Raw genomic sequence first — 17,615 nt, forward strand, 5'->3', positions numbered from 1 at the left:
CACAGTTCGTATTCATGTTGAATAAAGCACAACCAAGCAGATTTGTTTTAAACCAATATGCCGATATGGCTCTGCTTACTCACATGAAGAGACAAAAGGCTATGAATCTGAACACATTTACGTATTGCCAGCTCTCAAAAATGCACCAGAATATAGGAAATCACATTTTCCAGATTCAAAATTCTGCTTAGGGCCGCCTAAAGGCTCCCTGCTCAGCTGTGTTTACACTCCAACTAAAGTCTCAACTTAAATTCAGTATGTTTCCTTTTTCCCATCAAGGACACTGATATGTGTCATCACTCCCATGCAAAAAAAATATTTAAAAAATAATTGTTTTTTTTTTTTAATTGCTCTTGGGGCCGCTCAGTTCGCCTATGCCTTGGGCCGGCTCTGCAACCAAGTGCGCATATTTGTGCGCATCTTTTGGACAGTTATCTTACCCCATATATAATCTACACAGAAATCTTGTGTTGTCCATAACTGTATACTTTTAAGAAGGTTAATGGTTCATCTAGGATAAGACCCTGGGGCAGACCCAGGACACAATGCAGTTTGTCTATTGTTTGTCCTTTCCTGAGACTGCTGCCCCTCTGACCCTGACCCGGACACAGGAAGATGAGATGAGAATCTGGGTTAACTGTTAGTCAGGCTGCACTCCTAAAAAAAAACAATACATACAAAAAAACCACTTTTATTTTCTTTTTACCAGGTAAAATCAATGAAGAACGCATAGCCTTGATGAAAATGTGTCCCAAAATGCTGTCCAGACAGCCAAACAGTGGGCTACAATATGACAAACATACAATATTATATGCCAAGAAAAAATAGGTCATAAATGTATACTGTACAAAAGGAGGTGAATTGCCATAATTTTAAACAAATGTAATGCTCATACAACACATTGGCTTAAAATAACCATTTTATAGCATGTCTATTAAAAAGAAACAAATCTATGTATAAAATGTTCATTTTTGTAGCATGTCGGTTCATTAAAATGAAAATGTGATAGTTTTCAGTGTTATAAATTAAGCTTCCAAAATTCCGAGTTGTAATAAACACAGCATAGTGACGTATTGAACGTAGGCAGAGCTGTGGCATTGGATGTCGGCAGGGTTGGATCCATCATGGATGGGTTGGATGTGGGCGGAGCTAGATGTCCTGCACGTCACAAACGTTACGACTTGGCTCCACGCTCACTCTCGCATACGTAACATTACGTCACTAGATGCTTTCAATGCGTTCTCTCCCAACACCCTTGACGGTTTCCATGGTGATTGCCAGTAAACTGAGCTCTACTGCCACCTCGTGCCCAAACCAAAACATAACAACGTGTAATTACCAAATCAATGTATTTTGAAAAAGGCCTCAGTGACTCACCTAACTTTTGATAATTCGATACTTACACTTGTCTACATTATTGAATCGCTACTGTTATATTATTTAATGATCAGAGTTTTTACTAATTTAATACAACACAACAAAAATTGCATGGGTCCTGAATTCATATTAGCATAGGCAGGGTGACTGCTAAACACAAAGGACTATTCCCACACACCTCCTCTACAGTATGCATGAATAATAGCATGCCTGGCCTCAGCCTCTGCAGTCTGATTCTGAAGCAGGTGCCATTCAAACAAAAGACCAGGAAATTAATTGATAACACTGGACTTGTATTGTTTGTTTTGTACTTCATTTGTGAAAGAAAATTATATCCAGATGTGCAATTCATCATGAAAGCTACTCAGTCACATTCATGTTCATTCATTGTATTTGGCCACTAATTATCATGTACATCAATGTTTACTGCTAACAGAGCTAATTCTTTCATCAAACAATTGTGTTAATTTGGTTATGTAATGTGGAGAGTGAACCGCACCTGTGCACGTGAGTGTGATGGATGATTCACAGCTGTTCTAATATCTCTTTCCAAACACAGTAGCTGAAAGAGCAAACAGTTTTGGTTCTGTTTTATTACCAAAGAAACATGGGTTTATATATAAATACTGCAAATTATTGTGCTCAAAACACAACACAATGTATTATTTTAATGAATACTTTATGTTACACTGATAGCTGTGAATTAAATGTAGCCCACATCTGACTGTTATATTAATACAGATGAGGCAGACTCTTTAAAAAAAAAAAGATAAATATTGCACCTGTCCTATATAGTGAATATTATAAAAACAGTAGTAAAATGTATACAACACCAGATAAAAAACAGGAAAAAACAACAACCTTCAACTCAAAACACTGTTAAAACAGATCAGCAACCATACACATGACCAGGATGTATAGTCCTCCACGGTATACTGAGAAATGCTGGGATGACGATTTTCTGTACTTTGAGACTCAGTTCGAGTGATTTTCCATCTCTTTCTAGACCCAACAAAGAGCTTCTATTCCCACGTTATCTCACTTTCTCTTTCTAGATATTTATATTTGGCTTATATTTTGTTTTTCTTGTTATAATACCAGATACTGCAGTTGGAGGGATACTCCCTCCCTCCAAAAAAGGATCTACTCAAAGCAGTCATTTTATTAGGTACACCTGTTCAACAGCAACTCAGTGCATTTAGGCACATAGACATGGTCAAGACAACCTGCTCAAGTTCAAACTGAACATCAGAATGTGGAAGAAAGGTGATGGTGACTTTGAATGTGACAGACTGACTGACAGACAGACTGAGTAGTTTGATGAATGCATCCCTTTATGCCGCAAATTACATCACAGGAGCCAAGAAACTGGTTTCTATGAAATGGAGGCACCCAGGTGACAGGCAAAGTCATTCCCAAACTGAAAAAACAACAACATGATTACATTTTGAAACAGGTATATACATACATACATACATACTTTTTGTTAATGCACGTTTATATTATTTATTATCGTCTTTGCTGCTGTAACAATGTCAATTTCCCCACTGCGGGACACATAAAGGACTATCTTATCTTATCTTACATACAGTTCAGACAAACATTGCTGTAGATTTCTTTAATAAAAAAAAAAAAAACTGGCATTGCCCACATTAGCTGACTTTGAGATTTTGAGGGGTACATGGCTGGAGGTCTAATGTCTGAAGGGGTACGTGATTGTGAAAAGGGAACCAATGCTCTCAGTCAGTGTACAAATACATTGTGACTGTACTTAAATACAAAATTCACATACCTCTACTTTACTTTGTCATATACATTTCTAGCAACTTTTACTCCACTACATTTCCTAAATAAATTGTGTAATTTCACTCCACTTTCCTAGTCTTGATGAGCTGCTTTAACACTACAGTTTTTCCCTTCACCCATTCACACTCTAGACTAGCAGGAACTGAACAGCTTGCCCTACCACTGAGCTACCATGGCTCAATCCTACTACTCACTTAATACTTTTACTTATAAAACTTAAGTACATTTTATATCAGAAAATTACTGTTGATTCTCAAGTAGAGTACTGCTTCTACCAAAGTCATTTTCTGGTGTGGGATATTTTTAATCAAATATCATTTTAGGTACTTTATACAAGAATGTTCTCATTGAAAGTACGTGACATGTGTGCCTGGTAAGGTGGTGAGTGAGTGTGTGCGTGAGTTGAGCCCGCCTCTTTCTCTCTCTTTACATACAGGAAGTACCGGGTTTGTGTTGGGATGACGTCAGAATCGTGAACTGGGCTGGACAAGCGGACTCTCTTTCTCACTGAGAACTGAGAAAACTTTGCTCTACTACTGTAAGTTGACCAGCACACAGACGTCTGCGCTCATCAGCAACTGAGGAAAACAAATTAAATGTGACATGTTTATGAGTGTATAATACTTTCGCCGCGGAAATCCTGTGATCTAGTGTTTAAAAACACACGGACTGTAACCCGGAGCACTTTATCGTGAAGATGGGAAGGTTCCTTTTAGCAAGGCTTATTTGATGGATTTTGGGTAAGTCTAAACACATTTGTGAATAAGGCTGCACATTTTCTTTCTTAATTTAGCAAGAAAAATCAGTGTTCCGCTTCGTAAAAGCAGTGGTTTCGGTGTCGCTGTGTTGCCGCCTCCTATTAAACCGATTAACATACAGCCATGTACCCTTAGCGGCTCTTATTGTTCATGTAAAAATGTGAAGGAAAGCCTTCGATGTGTAGGTAGTTTCCGGACTGTCCGGTTTTGTGAGAATGTTCGCCTGTAAACCCTCTCAGGCGGCAGAGGCGCACATTCATCCACGTAAACCGTGGTTCAACTCGGTTGCGTTACATGCAGTATATGTGTGTATACATCGCTGTTGACATTGTAACGTTGTTGGAAGTTCAAACTTAATGAGAAGCGCGTGGAAGTTTAAAGTAAGCCACTGATGTTATTACCGTACCGACATTCCGCGCCAAGGATTTCAAAAACAGTATACCTGCGCGGGACAGCCTTCACTTCCTCTGCGTTGCCTCGAGCCGCGGCCCTATTGGTTGCTTCTCAAAAAAGGGCGGGACCACCGCGTCCGTTGTGCCCAATGATTCGATGGAGCGCACGTCAGTAACCGCCAATAAGTCCTTGGCCAGTTAGTTCGATAATAACCACACTTTTTTTTAATCAATATTGCATGTAAATAGTTAATATATCAGTGTTTTATTTTACTCAGTTTTGTCACGCTGGTGTATAAATGTCTTTATTGTACAAATGTGACGCACAAAAAGCGGTAAGACTTTAAATCAACGAAAATATTACATGCATGTAATATATTAGTAGAGATCTAAATATTCAGATTCAACTATTTAACATGAACAAGGTATAAAAGAAGACATGGTATAATAGCACACGTAGAAAAAGGAGTGGAATATCAGAATGCAATGTAAATGATACAGTACATGATACAATAGGATCCTCCATTAATAATCTAATAAAGATCAATCAATGTATGCACAGTGCAAGTGCAGTCTGCTAACAAAACCTGCAATCATACAGGACCTTCTTCCTCAGCCCTCTTACTACACGCTAAATACTAGAAATAACATAGCAAGTCAGTCAGTCCAAATATTTATATTTATAGAGCAACAAGACATCCTATCTCATCACCCACCATAACACAGCGGAGATAAAAGAAAAATGAATAAATACAAAAATAAAAGTAACATAGTAAAGTTTATTTACAAATGTATTAAAATGTTGTACTGAACAAATAATCATAAAATCGTGTTAAAAGCCAGGTTAAAGAGGTAGGTCTGAAGTTCACTTTTGAAAAGTACAGATAATTAAATAAGGTCTTATTTCCATTCTTGGAGTTCTCCTGGTGATGTAATAACACTACCTAATGTCTGCTGTATATTAGTACCTGCCACACAGAAATAAATAAAATCAAGCCGTTTGATTAAAACGTGACAATACTGTAAATGAGCTCATTAAAAACCATTGAATATGTGGTGTATTTATTAACTGTTTGTTTTCCCCTGTTTCCCCCTGATGACTAGGATGATGGCTTTATAATACCCCAGATTCAAAAAAGAAGATTTGCTTTGTCGGTGGAGAACCATGGGTCCCCTAACCACACCTAAAAAAGGAAGGGAAGTGGGTTCTGTTGATCCCTGGACGCCGACATCTAACCTTAAGATGCTCATCAGTGCTGCTAGTCCTGACATCAGGAACCGAGAGAAGGAGCTATGCATGGACCATGGAGGACAGGAAGGTCTTGACGCCATACAGGTATAAGGAAATCTAGCAATAACACATGGCATATAATTTAGTGAAAAGGTGAAATAAAACAACCACTCTTCTGTGTTATCTTCCTGCAGGACACTGAACATGGAGAATCTGAGAAAATGAGCAGAAAAGAGAAGAGTCTTGGTTTACTTTGTCACAAGTTCCTCGCCCGATATCCAGATTATCCAAACCCTGCCCTCAACAACGACATCTGCTTAGATGATGTGGCCACTGAACTCAGTATGTCTTCTATTAGTTGAACAATATCCATATACACGAACCTTTACTTTTAATGTCATTGTGTTTCTGAGTCATTGATTACTTCTTAACTAAGTGTCTTTAAATAATCTATTAAATCTGTAAATTGCAAAAATGGGTAACAAAATGGATTTCATGTAAATTTGAAGTTGAATTTTACTTTTTTTAGTACTTGCTCTGGCGAGGTTCCAAGAGTAGGTACTATGCATGACAGACTGCCTGAAGAGACGTCTGACACAAGAATCAAGCCGAACAATTCCGAACTGTAGATTAGTTAAAAACACTTAAAATCTCTAACAATTACCAGGGAAATGTCTAAAATGCTTGGGGAAATGTAACTTAACCATGCTGAGGCGAGGAGAGGCGAGTTGAGCTGGTGGAAATATGCCATTTGATTCATTGCTACAGTCTGTTTTATTTGTTTTTCTTTTGTGTCCAGATGTGGAGCGCCGGCGCATCTATGACATCATGAATGTACTGGAGAGTCTGCACATGGTGAGCCGTTCTGCAAAGAACCGTTACATATGGCACGGCCGCTCCAAAATGGCTCAGACACTAGCCATTTTGAAGCAGGTGGGTGAGGAGCACCGGTACAGTCAGCAGATGCAGCAGATCCAACAACGACTCCTCGACATTGATAGTGAAGAGAAGGAGAACACTGAGGCGGTGGATTTGGAGAACGAGGAGCAGGGACAGAAGGAGCTTTTCTTCGTGGAACTTCCAGGAGTAGAGTTCAAAGCAGGTGGGTCGCTGAAGAGTATTGAGTGGTAGTGTTGCTCCACTTTCTGTATTAATCTGATTATATCCTTGAAAAGACTGTTTGTGTTTTAAATGCATGGACATGGCTTTTTAAATGTTTGTATAAAATATTGCTGAAATGCAATACACGACACAAGTATTGTTCATCCTTTGTGTAATTGTGTATACCACTAGATTTCATGAGACATTCGAGTACTGTGATAATACTCACACGCGTCACATCTTAGCGCTGCACAATCTATCGTCATTTGTCATGTTGCAGTTGGATTCACATTACAGTATACAGCAAACACCGTATACTTACACATTTGTTTAATGATCAGTAATATCTTCAGCACAAAATTCATTGTTATCCCATGTTTTCCTAATGTTGCCAGATTACACAAAGTAAAAAGTAAGGAGTAATAAGTTTTAATTGAAAATGTCTTCTTCTTGACTGGCTCTGTCCTGTCCAGCCTCTGTTAACAGTCGGAAGGACAAATCTCTGCGGGTGATGAGCCAGAAGTTCGTCATGCTCTTTCTAGTGTCTAATTCTCGTGTGGTCAGTTTGGATGTGGCTGCGAAGATCCTGATTGGTGAGGACCAGGATGCAGATCCAGACAAGAACAAGTTCAAGAGTGAGTACAGAAGACACCATAGAGCTTTCCAGATAAAGTAGTCATGTTGTAGTTTGTCATGACTCTTGAACATCTCTTTCTCTCTCTGTTCATGTGTTTGCAGCCAAAGTGCGCCGGCTCTATGATATTGCTAATGTGCTGCGAAGCCTCAAGCTCATTGAGAAAGTTCATGTGACAGACAAGAGAGGAAGGAAACCGGCATTTGAATGGGTTGGTCCTGTAGAATTCCCACAGATCAAAGGTATCCACACAATTTTTAGAATTTTTTGAAGTTCATACAGTATTGTGCCAGCACTGTAATGGTATGTAAATAGGTTGTCTTGGTTTTACTTGACCCAACATTGAACTCTTCTTTCAGACTTGGAGAGTTTTACGTCTGAATGCCCATCCAAGAAGAAACATGTCCTGGAGTCACGTGCGTGTGTAGATAACTGTGCCAAAAAACTCTTTACATCACCCGGAGCCAAACGCAGTTTCACCCGACACCCCTCCCTCGTAAAGCTGGCAAAGAGCATTCAGGACGACAGACGCAAGATAAACTCAGCTCCCAGCAGTCCTGTCAAGAATTCCTTCAGTGAGTACAGGAAACTTTTCTCTGGAGGGTTAATATTGAAGTATACTTGTAATATAACTGAGTAACACTGGTACTGCAGAGTAACAATTAATGTTAAATCAAGCAGTGCCGAACTGTGGCTGTACCTGAATGAGGATTTAAGTGGTCTGTGCCGCAGTGACTCAGTGTCTGAGTAAAACCACACCCATACATGTGAGAGGGGGAGGTGGGGTAGATGTAGATACTGCTAAAAATAATGCCCATCCCCCCAATGTTTTGCTTAAAACTTAATTATAGCTCTCCAAGCCTGCAAGTAACAATTTTCATAATCAATTTAATCTTCTTTTGTCCACAAAATGAATCAGTGTTACGTGGAACAAAGAAACCAGAAAATATTCACATTAAAAAGCTGAAAAATCAGAGAGCCAGTTTTAATTATGTAACTTAAACTGAGTCATCAATCAAAATAGTTGATAGCAGATCTTTTGTTCTTGTTCTTGTTCTTATTGACTGTTTTACTGCAGATGGCAACTTAGTTGTTACTTTTTTCTTTCCTGATCCCTTCTCTTTCCTGTCTTGCTTTCAACTCTTTTCCAATTTCTTACTCACAAACCTTTTGTGATTTTTTTTAAACTTTGGCATGTGATGTGCTTGACTACTCTCAACAGGAAGATTCTATACATGCTCCTCCTGCTGTTTGTTCTGTATTTTTGTTTTTGATTGTGTGATCTGATGGCGAGAACGAGCACTCATTTACAACAGGTTAAACAAAACAACAGTCAAACAAAAGAACACAGCAACAACAAAGAAGGGACCACCTACTCTATAGCAACTGGAGCAATATGTAGTAAATGACTGTAGAGCAGACTGTGTGTGCCTGCATGTCCACAAGGGGCCCCCAACCAGGGGAGCCCAGGGGGGACAGGAGATGCCATGCCCAAGAACTGGTCAGGGGAAACACAAGGCCAGGATTACAGCCATCACTGACAGATAGACTACAGCCCACAGCAGCAGCACCAAGGTGTGTCACAATGGGCCATGGTTATACACTCCTTAGAGAGAGCAAGGTAGACCCAACCCCCCCCTCCTGCAGCCAGCAACGCTTCACAGACCACAGACCCCAACCGAGGAAGGGTTGGACTCATTTTCATGTTGACCTTTCTTGCCAGATCAAAAGGGCATTAGTGTATGCTTAGTTGGTATTATCTGATCTATAATAATCTTCCAGTTAAGCCTCAGTTCAGTATTCTCTTATAATAGATCTGAATTAAGATGGAGTAAATACCATGAAAATATTAGCTCTATTTTTTCTAATGCAAGGATGACAAATGAAAACCCACTCGCTGATACTGAAACCATTTACAGATATGCTACCTAACATCATCAATTGCAGCCTTTCTAATTCATTCATTATTTACTAGGGCTGAACATTTAATCAAAATTTTATCGAAATCGCAATGTGGCCAACAGTTTTTCAAATCACTGGAGGGACAATATTTGTTAAAGGGGACATATTATGCAAAATTAACTTTTTAACCATTTTAATACTTATATTTGGGACTCTGGAGGCCCTACCAGTCGCCAAAGTGTGGAAAAAGAATACTCAGTCATGTTTTCCTGGTCCCCCTTAGTGTAAGTATAGACGAAAAAACACGCGATGTTGAATTCCCTGCGCTTATGACGGCAGCATGCGCATTTCACCGCGAATGTTACCGCCCAACCAGTAAGTTTACTTCGAGAGCTCCACCTTAGCTCCACCTTGTCCCTGCGAGAGTGCAGGCGAGGGAGGAAGAGCGGTATTATGTCATCGCGGAGGGACAAGTGTGCTGATCGTGTGTTCGCACCACTTTGCATCAGACTGCGGCCAGCGGTCGCCGTATTTAGTCAGGGGACGTATTTCACCGACGTACAAATATTTGTCCAGTACGTCCTCCATGACCGGAGCACAGACTCAGACTGATACAGTCACATACAGCGGCTGTTTATGCAGCTCGCCGCTGACGATTAGCGGTGCTGTCCCTAAGTATCCATGTGTCGGAGGTAGAGATGTGACGATATGAAAATTTCATATTACGGTTATTGTGACCAAAATTATCACGGTTATCAATATTATCACGGTATTGTTAGATGTGTTCAAAATATTCAGAAAGTACTGAACACACACACTGAAATCTTTTAACAAAGTTGTATTTAAAAAAAATATATGTTATATTATATGATGATGATTATTATTATTAATTATCATCTGACTGACTGACACACGCGCGCACACACACACACACAGGTCCTCACTCTGTCGGATAATAATTAAGTAGCAGCGGTCGTACACAGCATGAAAATAAAATAAAAAACACAGAAACAAACATATTTTGCTCTGCTACGGTACGTGTCGTCTGCACACACTACTCGCTTTCGCTGATAGCGCCCAATAACATGTATTTTTTACAGGAGTAACGTTAGGTAACACTTAACTTAGGTTTCCTTTATTGAGAAAATAGGAACGTTTTACAGACAAACCATGACATTTCCCACTATTCCGAAATCCCGTTTTTGTTTACTTACTTTACACTCGCTGAAAGGTTGTTGGTGGTGGTCACGGAAGTGTTACCCCCCTCGCGGAGTTTTTTTTTTGTCTTCAATTATTTTACCGTCAACATCATTTAAAAATGCAAAATATGCCCAGACTTCTGATCTTGTTTTTTTACTGGGGGGGATATCTCTGGAGCGCAGGTGGCTTCAGCCGTGTTGTCACAGGACAGTGGAAACTGCGCATGCGCGCCCGCTTCTGAGCGAGTGCCGTTCAGGTGCTGCTGCTTCTTCAGGAAATGAGCAGTATCACTGAGTTTTTCGGTCATCAGTTGCGGTAATCAATCACGGTTTTAACGATAATTAAAATTTGAAACGGTAGTACTAACCGTCAATCAGTTAAAAAGACTTAGGGACAGGACCGTTCGGCACTGTTCGGCTCGATCCTTATGTAGGACGTCTCTTCCTGTGACGGCACTCTGATCTGAGCGAGTGAGCGCTGTAAAGAGGATAAATCAGAAACCCCCTGTTTATGAATTATTTTGTTGTCCTATACATATCTTATTCTACAGACTGAAGGGAACACCTTTGTTTCTCACAGATCTGCACAAATATCAAACAGTAATCATTTTAAAAGTTTTTCTGAATGTAAATGAGAATAATGATGTGAAAAATACCAATCGCTAATTACAGTTCCTGTCAAAAATAATTATTATTAGATATTTATTCAAAATCGTTCAGCTATTATCTAGCACTTTATTCTCCACATAAGGCTCGTGACATAGGGTACACAGGACTCTGGACAGGTGGCCAGTCCATGTAAGGACCGGAGTGTTGGAGGAAACTGGAAAACCAAGAGAAAACCCATGTGCACACAGAGAGAACATTCTCCACACAGAAAGGTCCTTGGTCGAACTGGGATTTAAACCTGTGATCTTCTTGCTGTGAGGCAACAGTGCAAGCCACTATACCCCCCATATGGCCCAGTCTTTGTAATGAGACAAATCAGTGAACCCTCTAGAAAAGTTAGTTTTCCCTCTGAAACATGCTAAGCAGAGGCAGGTGTAACACCCGCCACGCTGTCGGCATCAGAACTAGCTTCTCCTGGTGGTTTTTCATTGGTGGAAGCAGGAGTGCTCTCATGATCTGGTGCTTGATCACTAGGGAAGTGTTTCATAGTTATGAAAGAATGCCTCAGAGCTTTGCTGGGTTTGATTCTTTTCTCTGGATCTACTTGCAGCATCTCTTTAAGGAGACTTATAAATGCCTGTGTGTCTTCATAGCCAGCCGTACCTGGACGACTCCTCATGATGTCATCGAGACTGGTAATCAACTTTGATGACGTGTCAGTCACTAACTGATGAACAGTCGACTCCTCGCTGGACCTGTCGCTCCCTGAGCTCTCTGAGCTCCAGGAGGAGTTCAGGAAGCTCCCTGAGCTCAGGAAACAGCTGCACTCTGTTTTCAGTTTCCACGAAGAGCCGTTGTTCTTGTAAAAATACTTCTCAGTATAAATTCCAGTATTGAGTAAGTGATGATCAGGCTGACCATGCAGCTGTACAATATCAGCCATGTTCGCCAATATACATTTTCCTGAATACACGTTAGCCAACACATACACCGAGGCAATTAAAGAGCCAAGAGCCCACATGTCTACAGCCTCACTCAGAGGAAGCCCCAGTAAAATTTCAGGGGCCCTGTGCTGAAGATCATGCAAGATATAACCAAGATACAGTTCAGAGACGTCTCGAGCCATACCAAAGTCAATCAGCTTCATTCTGAAGGGCTGTAGCTGATGATTTATCAACATTATGTTGTCTAAGCTGATGTCTGCATGTACCGTCCTTGTGTTTTTTAGAGCAGTAAGAGCCACCAGCATATCTTGTGCGATCACTTGAATCTCAGACAGATGCAATGGCCTGCGGGAGCACATGAGAAGGTCTCTGAGAGTCATGTCCAGCTTTTCAAATTCCAGAAAAAAATGTCCTTGGAGCTTAATGTGCCTGTTAAACCGAATCAAGTTGTTCTTATCTGGATCGAGCTGTCTGAGTAGTTCAAGGTTTTCCACTTCTTCTTGCCCACACTCTTTAATGATTATAGCCTTCACAGCCACCACCTCTTTGGTATCTGAACGTGTGCACAGAGACACAGATCCAAAAGCCCCGCATCCAAGGAATTTCTTCACTGAATATCCACATGATTCCATAAGTGGAACAAAATCATCGAAATGATCTGCTGCATCCATTGTCAACTATTGGATTTCTGACTTTCTCTCTTCTTCTAATAACGTCTGGCAGGCTGTACACTTTTGTTTGCCCCCACAGCTAATACCTTCAGATCTGGCAACAGCTCCTTCTATTGCCTTAGATAAGCGTCAGAAGCCTTTGACACGTGGTGACCTAACGATGACATCAAACTTACTGATATTGTGTTGATCAAAGGCGGCTACTTTACGTCACTGTCATCACTGTCATCACTCTAACCCTTGCTGCTTTTCTCCTGGTTGTGCTTGGCAGCAACTATGTTGCCTCTCTGCCTTTTCTGGATTTGTCCTCATCCTTTTCCTCTTTTATTGCTTTAATGATCTTTTGCTTATTAACAGTCAGTTGGTGTCTTGAGTTTCATTGCTACAGTACAGTACCCAACCCTATGTGTATGTTTGTGAAAGGTGAGATGATACCAACAATTAATATGTTCCTCTCTTTTATGAAGGTGATTCATCAAACTCTGATTTCCCAAACAAAATGGCCCAACTTGCTGCCATTTGTAAGATTCAGCTTGACCAGGAGTCTGTGTGAGTTTGGTTCTATTCATTATGCATTCATGCATTATTCAGCTGGCTATTAAAGAAGTTAAAGAAGAAAGATTACATACTGTTCGTTTCATGTTATCCACTGCTTTCCACTGTCGGTATGTACTGAACTAACTCATTATATTTATGAATGAATGAAAAATGCTGTTCAGTGTAACGAGCAGATCAAGTACTTCTCGGTTGTTAAATGAAACTCTTGCGTCTGTTTCAGGACTAAAGCTAATGATCCAAAACCTGCTCCCGCTGAAGTGGGCACAACAGCCTCTAATTCAGTGGAACTGCTTCAGGCAGCGTTACTAACGCCTACCCAGGATTTTACAGACAACACTACTGTCCACCTCACCCCACACACCCAGCCCACAGGCTCTGTGGCTTACTTTCCTGCACAGTGTTCACCCATGATCCCTGTCCTGTTACCTCAGCAGCGTGGGAGCATTCCCTATGCCATTTATCTGCAACCTTCCCTCAGGACAAACTCTCTGGCCAGGCCGCAGCCGACCAGCCTCGCTGTGCGCTCCATGACCTTTGAGGACAAGACTGGGCAGAGCCCAACGATCAAGTCTGCCAACAAGGAATCAGACAGCAACCCCTTCATGTTTAAACGGCTACGTTCAGACTCTGCCTCAGAAAGCAGCCCCTCCAAAACCAAGAGGACTGACCCCAACTTTAAGGTAAAAAATAAGCTCAATTTCAACCTGTAGTTCTAGATTTTAAGTTTATATAACATTTTTTTAATATAAAGTTTGGCGCTTGCAATGAACTGCTGAGTTTAAGATCAGTTTGATAACTAAAAATCTTTTAGACAATAAAAGAACAACAAAAAGATAAATGTCTGCAGTGCATTAAACACTTAAGAAAATACAGCCTCTCACATTGTATTGTGTTAAGCATTAAATGGTATATTTAGGCCATTTCTTGTCTATAAACACATGTAAGTCATAACAGATAAAGCATTCTGAGGAACTAAAATTCTTAAATAAACCAATAATTTGGACATTTACTTCCTGTTCTGTTATTTCTTTCTGACATACTTGTTTCAATCCTCCCGCCATCACAGGACACTTCTCCAAAGCTGTGCGAGATCCTCCAGGCTCGCTTTAAGGCCCATCGCAGCCACCCGCTCTCCTGCCGGCCCTCACCACGTGCCCTCCACCTTGACCCAGAGTTTGTAAACACACCTGGTGGTGCCGTGGTCAATCAGACACTTGAGCAGAGCTTAGAGACATTCCTGGACAGAGAAGACAAGGCGGTCAACTCCGACAGTGAGGCAGGATTGACGCCAGTCAGAGCCGTACCCCTCACATCTGGACAGCTGCAAACTGAGGTAAAGACACAACCATACTGCTGTCTGTGCCCTCACCAAAGACCAGGGAGGCGTTTGATAATCCTGGTAATTCTGATACTATGTGTGACATTTACTTCTCTCCCAATCCAGACTTTAGTGCCAGCTGGATACCTAATTCCAATCTCCCAACAGTCGCTCATCAGCTATAAGGAAAGTAAAGGTTCAGGGGGAGAAAGTAACAAAGCCTCAACTCCCACTTACAGCATTTACCAAACACCAACTGCAGGTAAGAACAGGCATGATAATAAAATGATGTCAACAATATTGTTACATTAAATCTACATTTCATCAAATAAATCAAAACTGTACGGCCTATATTTGTTTATGCTTGAACTCACGTAATCCTTTTTTGTTTTCTTCTGATTTTAAACAGGCTCCAGACCTGCTGCCTCAGCTCAGGAGATCACACCCACCAACCTTCGCCTTTACAAACCCACTGCTGCTACTGACTCTCCACACATCACCCAGCAGGCTCACCACCTCCACAGCCCCAGTCCTGCCATCCTCAACTTCACACTGCAGAACCTGGGCCTGATCTCTGGATCCAGTCCAGGAAATGCCTTTGCTACCCCTCAGACACCAGAGCGCACCAACGGTCTGGCCAGTCCACTGGCTCTGCAGCAGAGAGGCATGGTTTTCATCAAGCCAGTGTCTCCTGTGCCTGTCCAACAGTCTGTGTCTCCCCACCCAGTCACCCTGATCACTTTACAACAGGTACAACAGCACTTCTTTTCAGACACTGACAATGTTTTTAATCTCTGAACACTGAACATTGGACACGTGTCACTTGTTAAGGTCACAGTTTCCCAACAGTTGTAACGTTTTTCTTTCTTTCCCAATTTGCCAATCTCTGGATGTGTGTGATTTAAATACTGTCGTTATTCTTTACATATAACATCACCCATAGACCGTATATAAAACTGCGATTCGATCGGCACATACATTTTTCGAAACTGGAAATTCACTGATGTTACCTGCAACCAGGCAGCTATTGGATAATATTAGAAGTCAATGACAGTGGTGTCCACTCATGTGTGCCATGTGTGATCATCTATTTTCCTCTAAATGGAAACGTCATCTACACAATTGACCTGTTCCAGTGAAGAAGAATGTATCCTGACATGAGTCAAGTGAGAAGTAGACACATTTTCTCAGGGACTTCACTCGTCAAACGTCAGGGCTGTCAAAGTTAACGCATTCATCGCTGCGACTAATACAACTGACATTAACACGTTAAAATGGTTTACCGCCGTTAACGCAAGGTTGTTTACTTCTGGTGCGCGCTGATCTACGACATGAACGATCTATTGACAGCCCTAGTTTTTCTATATATATAATCTATGCATCACCCTGATGATACTAGGTCACTTTAACTAGGTTAAAAAAACAAAAAGATGAAGCAGAGAAGGAGGCTGGAAATGTCATACTACAGATCTGATAAGATGGTTTTATATTTTCCAAAATCCCGATTGATATTGATCATTTTGTCATATGGACCAACATAACTAGTATTTTGAAAGGACCAGTTATTTCCCATTTTAATTAGCTGTATCAGAAACTTTAGTAACTCTGCACTTTTACTAACTGATCGTTGTCTCTTGTCCAGCCTGTGATGACGACCCCCAAAGGGACTGCACTCCCCCACAGCTTCTTTCAGACACCAGTCCCCGTCTCGCCTTTGGCCGCCATGGTAACCACAGGTGGACATGCTGCCACTAAAACAGTTTATATCCCTCAGAGAAAGCTGGACGTCGCCACTGCGGACTCCTAATGGGCCTGAGGGAAACCCACAGATGACTGTTAACTGTGTGTATGATTGTTGTGTTGGTGACATGTTACAATATGCATTACCTCTGAACATTTCACAGCAGCCTCCCTGCCTTCATCCTTATCACTGTCTGTTCTAAACATAGTTGCCAGACACTGGCTGTGGCCCAGTGGATACATGGAAATCACATTTCTAACCAAGTACATCAGATACTCATGAACACTATTGTTCTGCTCATTGTGAAAAAGAAGGAGCAGAGTCAGTTTCCATGTTTGCGTTTTTGATGTTATACCTGCTATTTCAGGTTTCCTTCAAATTACCAAGAGTAGTAAAAGCTAAATCTAAGAACATTTAATCCCAGTGTAATAGAATATTTTTAGCTGAAATACAAGTTTGATTCGAAACAAATTGATAATTTTGTAAAACCGAACAAAATTTCTTTTGCACATGTTAACTGTTGCCCCTTTAAAAAGAAATGGAGTTGTTGAGAATATGTGAATATCTGTGATTCATTGTGAGACTAATTAAACATTTTGGTAAGTTTAATTTATAAGAAAAATACTTTACTAAATGTAAAAATGCTAAATAAATTTTAATCTTTCTTTTCTAAGAACCTTGTATCATGTCTGCTTTTCTTTAGGTCTACAGACTTACACTGAAAGTTGGTACTGATATGACATGGACAGACATCTAATTATTTTAAGTAATTGCTTTTTTTAATTAATGGAATGCTTTCAAAAGGGGCCTCTGCACCAGCAGCTATTTGACAGATCACACAAAAAATCTAAATAATGACAGCTGAGTGCCTTTTATCTTCCTCAGCTTCAGGAGGATGATGATGATGATGCATCATTAACGTGATCAGTCACACCTGTGTGTGCTGTGCTTTACATTCTTTCATTCTGAAATCAGAACATATTGAGACTTGTTCTTTGGCAAAAAGACTTGAACTAATTGATACATGAAAACTGTGGACTACACTTTAAATGGACTACTTGGCTAACTGTCATATATATATATACTGTACATGCTGTGGCAGGTTTACCTTTTCAGGCAAAGAAACGAGGTGACACATGGTGTAAAACAAAGGCTTTGTCTGAAGTACATGTGAAATCTACAAATAAATAAGTAAGTAATGATACACTTATTACTATATTCAAGTGATGACAATATTAGGGCTAACATAGTCTCCCACTGAAAGCTGTTTTCGCTACCCCATAATAATGACAGCAAAAGTGTTGATTTCAGACATCTGGAATCGTTTTTGTACCACAAGTGAATAGAAATGTCTTCACACCTATTGTTCCATCA

General features: G+C 40.6%; 1 protein-coding gene across 2 annotated transcripts; it reads left to right on the forward strand.

The window, feature by feature from the left end:
• The first annotated feature begins 3,651 nt into the window (after positions 1–3,651).
• e2f8 (E2F transcription factor 8) lies at positions 3,652–16,909 on the forward strand. 2 transcript variants are annotated; one of them, XM_044029882.1, is made up of 13 exons: positions 3,652–3,923; positions 5,438–5,669; positions 5,759–5,906; positions 6,364–6,666; positions 7,139–7,300; positions 7,404–7,541; positions 7,659–7,874; positions 13,092–13,173; positions 13,403–13,862; positions 14,249–14,515; positions 14,627–14,762; positions 14,910–15,250; positions 16,143–16,909. In XM_044029882.1, the coding sequence occupies exons 2-13, from the start codon at positions 5,499–5,501 to the stop codon at positions 16,305–16,307; spliced, it is 2,589 nt and encodes an 862-aa protein (XP_043885817.1). In that variant the 5' UTR covers positions 3,652–3,923; positions 5,438–5,498; the 3' UTR covers positions 16,308–16,909. The 2 variants fall into 2 exon arrangements, with proteins under 2 accessions (XP_043885817.1, XP_043885818.1); XM_044029883.1 differs by having other exon boundaries at positions 3,652–3,721.
• Positions 16,910–17,615: the final 706 nt, after the last annotated feature.

This window comes from Solea senegalensis, linkage group LG7, assembly GCF_019176455.1.
Source record: "Solea senegalensis isolate Sse05_10M linkage group LG7, IFAPA_SoseM_1, whole genome shotgun sequence".
Lineage (NCBI taxonomy): Eukaryota > Metazoa > Chordata > Actinopteri > Pleuronectiformes > Soleidae > Solea > Solea senegalensis.